This window comes from Rhamphochromis longiceps, linkage group LG4 (assembly GCF_057381845.1).
Source record: "Rhamphochromis longiceps isolate RC_006_pf linkage group LG4, R_longiceps_female_GT1.1, whole genome shotgun sequence".
Taxonomy (NCBI): Eukaryota; Metazoa; Chordata; class Actinopteri; order Cichliformes; family Cichlidae; genus Rhamphochromis; species Rhamphochromis longiceps.
In genome coordinates, this window is record NC_140560.1 from 12,806,935 (window position 1) to 12,815,217 (window position 8,283).

At 41.4% G+C, this 8,283-nt stretch overlaps 1 protein-coding gene across 1 annotated transcript; it reads left to right on the forward strand.

Annotated features, from left to right (window-relative positions):
• Positions 1–120: 120 nt before the first annotated feature.
• Positions 121–7,807, forward strand: slc2a6 (solute carrier family 2 member 6). The gene is made up of 8 exons (XM_085405129.1): positions 121–236; positions 1,825–2,096; positions 4,362–4,458; positions 5,291–5,390; positions 5,587–5,780; positions 5,899–6,074; positions 6,251–6,546; positions 7,436–7,807. The coding sequence occupies exons 1-8, from the start codon at positions 192–194 to the stop codon at positions 7,744–7,746; spliced, it is 1,491 nt and encodes a 496-aa protein (XP_085261255.1). The 5' UTR covers positions 121–191; the 3' UTR covers positions 7,747–7,807.
• The last annotated feature ends 476 nt before the right edge of the window (positions 7,808–8,283 follow it).

Consider the following 8,283-nt stretch of genomic DNA (forward strand, 5'->3'; position numbering starts at 1 on the left):
TTTAAGTCCTTTGTTGAAAGCTGGGCAGTGTATTTAGGCACACTGTGATAACGTTTTATCACACGGTGCTTTTGCGGATTTTTGTATCTGTTTTTTTTTCTTTTAAACAACAACTTCAGTTTCTTTCGTGTGGAGGATCATCAACGGTCAGAATCTTGAGTCCAGTTATAAAAACCTCCCATAAAGCAAACATGGATGAAGTGACTCCACTGCTGCCAAGACAATCAACATCCCAGGTCTGAGCTCACTGATTGTCATTTGAAATCCTATAAGCTTAAAAGATTTAATGCAGAAATAAGATCATGTCTACATCACTTTGTTTATGGTCTAACTCATTTCTCATTTCAGACAGACAGTATTTTTAAGCTGTGTTTATAGTGTGGGTGTCGAGCTGTTTTAAACTCTGAGTTTATGCAAATTATGTGAATAAACTAACCGTTCAGTGCAGCAGCTGAATGGAGATGTCTATCTGCAGCCTGACGGTTAACAGTCCAAATCTTTCTTTGTTTGACGGTAAAGTTGACATGTGTGAAAAATAAAAAGCATGATTTATTTTACAGTGTGATTCAAAACTCTGATGATAAATGAAAACTTGGCCTGAGTGAAAGAAATCCCACCTGTTACTATACTGATTTAACTTTCAATGAGCAACACAAACATCCCATCCTCTGACTTTGATTTGCTCATTGCCGAAATGTTGATTTCTCCATTCCAAGCAAACCGCTCATAGCTTTGTTTGTCTGACTGCAGTGTTGCATTTTAGGATGACCTCAACAGGAAAATGAAACAGAAGTCAAGAAGCTTGTGAACTCCAGACAACTTGCTTTATGTCACTTTCTTAACTGATTACTCGAGAATATTTCAAGGTGAATCCAGAGTTTCTTGTTTTGAATTTTTTTCCTCCACTTCTGGAAAACACCACAGAACTTTCGTTAACTAAGTTCAACTGGTTTGATTACTTTTTGCTATTTTTGCACATTTAAATACAGAAAATACACAAATCTGTGCGTGACTTCTCTTCTGTAAGTTAACTCATCACTTCCCACCTCCCTTTTCTGTCATGGTCTGTGAAGAGAGAATTGTTGAAGGCAAAAGAACTCAGACTCAAGATATCTTATACATGTGCACACATGGATGACTCCCCCTCATCGCCCGATCCATCCTGCAGCAACGTGTGCAGGACAGATATGAGCCAGATGGGTTTGGCTCAGTGTCCCATTTTTGTATGGCAGGGGCCTGATTGATGATAACTGAATACCAAAGCTTTCATTTTCTGCTTTTCAACCCTTTTGTTTCATGTGGTCACTTTTCTTCCCAAAAATCCAGCTGAGTTGCAACTCTTACTGGTATGTGACTTTTAATTAACCAAACTGCTTCACATAGGTTTGTTTTCCTATACCTAAACTCCTTCCATCTGTATTTTGTGAGACGCTCAATCTAAAATAGTTTCCACAATACTGCTTTCTAGTTATTCTACTGTCAATAGAAGAACTGTCACCAGTCATGCAGGCAATAATCTCATCCTTCATTTATCTTTGAAACTCAAAACATCAACCAAACAAATATAGTTTTTAAATATTAGATATATTTTTCATTATTCATTATTATTTATATTAATATTATATTATTTTTATTATTATATATAATCCCCCCCCCCTTTATATCTACTCTCTGGACAACATGCTGATTTTTAATTTATTTGGGATGACAAACCTCTCAGACACTTCCACACCTATCATTGATTCACTGAACATCCAGATCAGTTTCAACTATATATGTGCAGTTGATCTTGTGTTTGAACGTGTCCACACCTCTTTGTCTTAGATTAAAAACTCTGGACTGTACCTGGCCGCATTTGCAGCGGTCCTGGGGAACTTCAACTCTGGTTACTCCCTTGTCTACCCATCTCCCGTGCTGCCATATTTCCAGAGTCCCGACGCCGACCCTCGGCTCAGGATGAACACCGAGCAGGCCGCCTGGTTCGGATCTATCTACTCCCTAGGTGCTGCAGCCGGGGGGCTAGGGGCCATACTGCTCAATGACATGATTGGACGAAAGCTGAGTATTATGATGTCGGCGTTGCCCACAACTCTCGGGTTGGTCTCAGTCACAGCATACACAACACGAAGCCCTCTTTAACACTTTTAACAGACAGATTTGCATAGAACAGAATAGAAAAAATAGAAATGCTCTGTTATCATAGTACACATACAACAAAATTGTGAGTGCTCCACACAAACTGTGCAGGAATAAAATATAAATAGTATGACAGCAGAACAAGAGGAAGATTATAGCATATATTATAACATTGGTAATATTGTGTAAGTAGATCATTTATTTCTAAATTCTGTACTTTGATGCTATGACATCCAAACTTTAATAAACATTTAAAAACCTAAAATACCACTGAAAGCACATAATGCACTAAACTGGGATGAACTGGGAGCCAATGGAGCTGTTTAAGAACAGGTGTTATATGTTCAGTGGATCTAGTTCTGAAAATAATACGAGCAGCTGTATTTTGAACTAACTGCAATTTATGGAGGGATTTATGAGGTAGACCATAGAGAAGAGAATTACAGTAACCCAGACGAGATGTGACAAGAGCATTGACAAGTACGGTGGTACTGTGTGGTGTGAGTGAGGGACGAAGACGGTTAATATTACGGAGATGAAAGATTGGAACACCTCTATGAAAGCAGAAGAAGAAGAACACAATGCCACAACCATCCCAGGAGTGAATGTCTCAGCAGATTAACTCCACTGCTCAGAGAAACTGCAAAAAACCCAAGAGCTAAACCTCAGACAGGCCTCAGTCAGCATGTTAAATGAGCAGGGCTGAAAAATGATGGCTTATTTGGAAGGATTGCCAGGAGTAATCTTCTTGTCTTGGCAGCACTGCTTAGGTCTGCAAAGTTGCACCTGGTGATGTGTTTCATGAATATTACACTGTAGACTATTTATTTATTTATTTATTTATTTATTTATTTATTTATTTGTGTCCTGTTTGGATCTTTAGCCATCAGAATTGTTGTCTTAAGGCCAAGAAAGATGCCAAGCGGATTTATTTTACCAAGTGGATCATCATGGCCTTGCCATATTGGTCCATTTGATTGACTTTTATTATAAGTATGAATTTTAATTTTTTTTCAGTTGCTACAAACGGGACAGACATGACTGGGGGATAGGACAGGGAGAAAGAATGAAAGAAAGAGAGGGAGAGAAAGAAAACCAAAGGGGAGAAGAGACAGTGAGAAGGGGGGGGAAGAAAGAAACAAAACAAAACAAAACAAAACAAAACAAAACAAAACAAAACAAAACAAACAAAACACCTGGATCACCTGTATGGAGAAAAAAAACAGAAGAGAAAGCAAACAACAAAGAGCAACATAATAAAACCAGCACCATCACAATAAACTAGCTAGCAGTAGATAACAGTAGATACTAAATAATAAATGATATTGTGCAGCACGCAAGATAGACAGCGCACAATGTGCTTTGAGGCAGCAGCCCAGAAAGGTGTAGTCCGAGTCTGTGAACACCCGTGTGTACACCTGTGTGCACACCTGTGTGGATCAGCATGCTTGTATTCCGACGGTTTCTCCATGTAACGATCTGCTAGGGAGTGTGGGGAGCCACAGCCCCGTCCACCAGAGTATGAAGCAGGTATGGAGGAGATCCAGGCCCCAGATATCCAGAGGCCCCAGAGTACAAGGACCCGAGGAGGACCACCAAAGGGGGGGGGGGGGGGGGGGGGGACCGCGCCACCCTCCTGGGAAGAGCTGAGTAGAGCCCCAAAGGAGAGGTCACCCCGCAGCTACGGAGCAGAGGCCAGAGGGGGTTGCAGTGGCGTGCCTGCGGGCTCTGCCGGCAGCCAGCTGTGCCAGAGAGGACCGAGCTTCAGGCCCAGAGGCCAGAGGCCTGAGGGCATCCCACCCCCCGGAAGGAGCCCAGCCGGGCCACAGGCGCCCGGCCCCGCCAATCGGCCACCAGGAGTGAGCCGGTACATACATGAGCGCCCAGCCCCAGACGACAAGGACCACCAACACACCAACGTCTGAGGGCATCAGCCACCGGCAGGGAGTGTGGTGAGGGGAGATAGGCCTCCGTACTTTAGAGGGCCTGAGATGTACCCAGAGAGGTTGAGTCTAAGACCCAACCTGACATATAGACACAGACGAACAGGCACACGCGGACACAGACGTGCATTCCCACCCCATATGCACAACCAAATACTCGGCACTCACCCAACGTGTAGACAGACACAAATAGACACTGCACAGACAGTCGCACTCCCCAAACATACTCTATATCCCTAGATTATTTATTTTGAATGAATAAACTGTGTATGTGTGTCTCAGGTACATGCTGATGGGAGGAGCTATAAACTTGTCCATGCTCCAGGTCGGCCGTTTCCTAACTGGCGTTGCCGCAGGGATGACTGCAGCATCCATTCCTGTAGGTAACCATGGTTATTATAATTTTTTGTATTCTCTGAGTCCCTAATACGTATATGGATACCTGACTACAGCATCCTATAAAAATGTTGACAAAAGTGTTCAGTGTTCCCAGAAAAGTATTAAGAGATTGCAGTTAATTCATCCAGTTTTAAAAACACTGCATTAAAACTAGATAGACAGTCACTAAAATGAATAAATCATGTGTGAGAAAGCATGAACATAGTTTGTCTAACATGTCCCTCATTAATGGGATAAGCTACACCATTGGTTACTTTTATGACAAGTGCAGAACTGAAAAGACAAGTGAGCTTAAAGTAAATTTGCATCATCAGAGCAAACAGGTTTGTCAGGAAGGAAAAATCTAGTGTCCTGTAAAGCTGGAAATATTGTTAAGTTAAAAAAATGGAGTACTGAATCTCACCTAGACCCACAGAGCATGGATGCATGAGCTAAAACAACTTTGAGAATTTCCACATGCTAAAGAAACTAGATGTAACTATTATAATGGTAAGCGCCTCTTCTCTTCTCTTACATATTTAATTAAACACTTAAACTTTATGCACTTGATATAAACTGAATGTATATCAGTCAAGTAAATTTCACTGAATATTTTACATTTTACGTAACACAAATTACATGTGAACTTTACATGAATTCCAGAATTCCTTTTATGTTGAATAACTTATTTAGCAGGTGTGCTTGTACCGTCTTTGTGAGTCATCTCAGTGTAGTTGAGTTGCTTTTTGGAGACACTACTGGCATCTTTTGACTTACTCTCTGAATTTGTACTAGTTGACTTTATGCAACTGTGATATTATGTGTGTTTGCAGGTTTACATCTCAGAGATCTCCCACCAAAAAGTGAGAGGAGCTCTTGGCTCCTGCCCTCAGATCACAGCTGTAATTGGGGCCCTGGCGCTCTACGCTCTTGGTAGGAACAAACCAGTGCTGGTGCATACCTAGTTATGCCAGCTTTATACATAGTTAGCTGTCTTTGCTAAAATTGGTTGTGCATCTTACTTTTCTTGCTTTTAATGGTATTCTCATATAAAACCGTGTTGTGATGTTTTAAGTGGTGTATCTTAAAAAAGAAACTGCCTCTCTTTTTTTTTGTATACAATGGACAGGTCTGGTGGTGCCATGGAGGTGGCTGGCTGTGGCAGGCGAGGTGCCAGCTGTGTTGATGGTTGTGCTGCTGGCGTTCATGCCCTCCTCCCCCAGAAGGCTCCTCTCAATGGGCCGGCAGCAGCATGCTGAGAGGGTGCTCCGCTGGCTCAGGGGAAATCAGTATGACGTCCAGACTGAGCTCCTTGCCATACAGGTAAATAGGCAAGCAGTTGATTTACTGGGTTTCATTGGAGATGAATATGAGACACCTCAGTATACATCCTACAGGGTTCATAGACATTAACACATTTGTTGTAACTCCATTAATGCAGCACAGCATCGACACACAGCCCAAAATCACATGGTCTCAGCTGGGAACACCAACCTACTACAAGCCAATCCTGATCTCAGTGGGGATGCGTTTCCTGCAGCAGATGACAGGCATCACACCAATCCTGGTTTACCTGGAGCCCATCTTTAAAAAGAGCAATGTCCCCCTGCTACCCAGGTTGGTGGTTTATTTCCCATGTGGATTTTATTGTTTTTAGCCTTTTGTGCTTTAATGATAATAACACAAATGATACATCTAATTAATCATTTAAATTGACTTTGAAACTCAAGAATAATCACGAAACACGTCGAGTTCGTCTTTAAACTCCATATCTGTGTTTCTGTATCTGCCAGGTATGATGCTGCCATCGTGGGTTTGGTGCGCCTCGGCTCTATTGCCGTGGCAGCTTTTCTGATGGACAAAGCAGGACGCAAGGCTCTGCTGTACACATCGAGCATGCTGATGTTTTTGTCCTCTCTGACTCTCACCATGGTTTCTCACACCACACCTTGCCCTCCTGGCCCTGCTCCTCCAAACCACACCGCTCCGGACTACACCTCCCACAATGACTTTGGAAGCACTTTTATGAGCAATGCCCAAACTGCAGGGAGCGTCTTGCCGATCATTTGTACCGTGGTGTTTATATTTGGTGAGTTCTGAAAGCAACAGATATTTAATTATTTGTTTCTGGCAGTCAGTGACGTGGTAGTGAGAGGTGCCAAGGGGGAAGCTGCATCCATAAAGTATTTGAGTGCGTCACACAGACGTAGACTGCTTATCAGTGTTAAAAACTCGACCATGCAGAAAGTCATATTATCTGTAAGATTATACAGTGAAAGTACCTGAAAATCTGTTCTGCCAATATGGTTGAATTTGCTATGGCGGCGCCAATGACTGTATATCAAAGATGGACTTGAGCAGTTTGGGGTTTTTAGGTCGTTGTTTTTCTAGTGTCAGCCTCAAGTGGTCATTTAAGGAACTGCAGGTTTTAACACTTAAGCATCAGCTTTATTTTTCAGCAGCAGAGATTACTGTTTGGTAACAAACGCCATAAACAATTAAGTTAGCATTTAAACAAACACATGTATACTTTTATGGGTTGTAGAGGAGAAACTTAGTAACCTGTCAGGCATGTGCTTTGTGTAAATTACATCAGAGGTGTTAAATCATCAGCTCTGTTATATTTCGCTGTTGGAGCCTCATTAACAGACTATGACGTGTCAACATTATATCCTCATAAAAATATGATGGACAAATATGTTGTCACACCTGCTCAGCTGAGAAAACCCCCAATGATTTACATGTTGTAGCATTAGCATGCTGCAACATTAGCGTGCTTCTTCCCTTCAGGGGTTTTGTTTTCAGACGTCGTTAATCACACCTTAAAGAAATGTCCCAGTCTGAACATCCTAAAATATGCTGTCTCTGTGCTGTGACTGTGCCTGACAAAGGGCGTCTGCTGCTTTCATTGTCTCATGATGTCATCTTCTTTAATGTGGGCTGTTAGCTTTATTATCACATTGTTGGTTGTCTCCTAGGATACGCCATGGGATGGGGCCCAATCACATGGCTGCTAATGTCAGAGGTGCTTCCACTGGCTGCCAGGGGTAAAGCTTCTGGTGTGTGTGTCACCATCAGCTGGCTGACGGCCTTCGGGCTCACGCACGGCTTCACACACTTAGTGGACACGTACGGCCTGTATGCGCCCTACCTGCTTTTCACGGTGGTGTGCGTCGTCTCTCTGCTCTTCAATGCTGTGTGCATCCCAGAGACTCGCAAGCGCTCGCTGGAGGAAATAGAGAACTACTTCAGGACGGGACGCACGTTCACCATCAACCAGTCCAGTTGAGGCCTGCATCAGTCTCATTCACATGATGTACTTATATATGGGGTGCCGTTTGTAAAGTGAAACATGCTGAAATTAACGGCAACATTTTTCCACATTTAGCTCAAAACAAGTCATTTTTTACAACATTTAGTAAAATATTAGTAACTTTTCATATTTAAAACAGAATTTGAAATGTTAAATCTAAATGTTAAATATTCAATCTAAATGTTAAATGTTAAATCTAAATATTATATTTAAATCTAAATGTTAAATGTTAAATCTAAATATTATATTTAAATCTAAATGTTAAATGTTAAATCTAAATATTATATTTAAATCTAAATGTTAAATGTTAAATCTAAATATTATATTTAAATCTAAATGTTAAATGTTAAATCTAAATCTAAATCTAAATGTTAAATCTAAATGCTAAATGTTAAATGTTAAACCTAAATGTTTAGGCTAATATGCAAATTTATTGTACAGATCAACGGAAATACCGAAATAAAAGCTTCCCGAAAACCTCCGGTGCAAAATTGTGTCTGCTCCCCCCCTCAC

Bases quoted from the DNA above. Each gene is read 5' to 3' on its own strand.
- slc2a6 (XM_085405129.1), top strand. From the start codon at position 192: ATGGATGAAGTGACTCCACTGCTGCCAAGACAATCAACATCCCAG. The intron at 5,391-5,586 runs GTAGGAACAAAC...TACAATGGACAG, and splicing joins CCTGGCGCTCTACGCTCTTG to GTCTGGTGGTGCCATGGAGG. The intron at 5,781-5,898 runs GTAAATAGGCAA...CCATTAATGCAG, and splicing joins CTGAGCTCCTTGCCATACAG to CACAGCATCGACACACAGCC.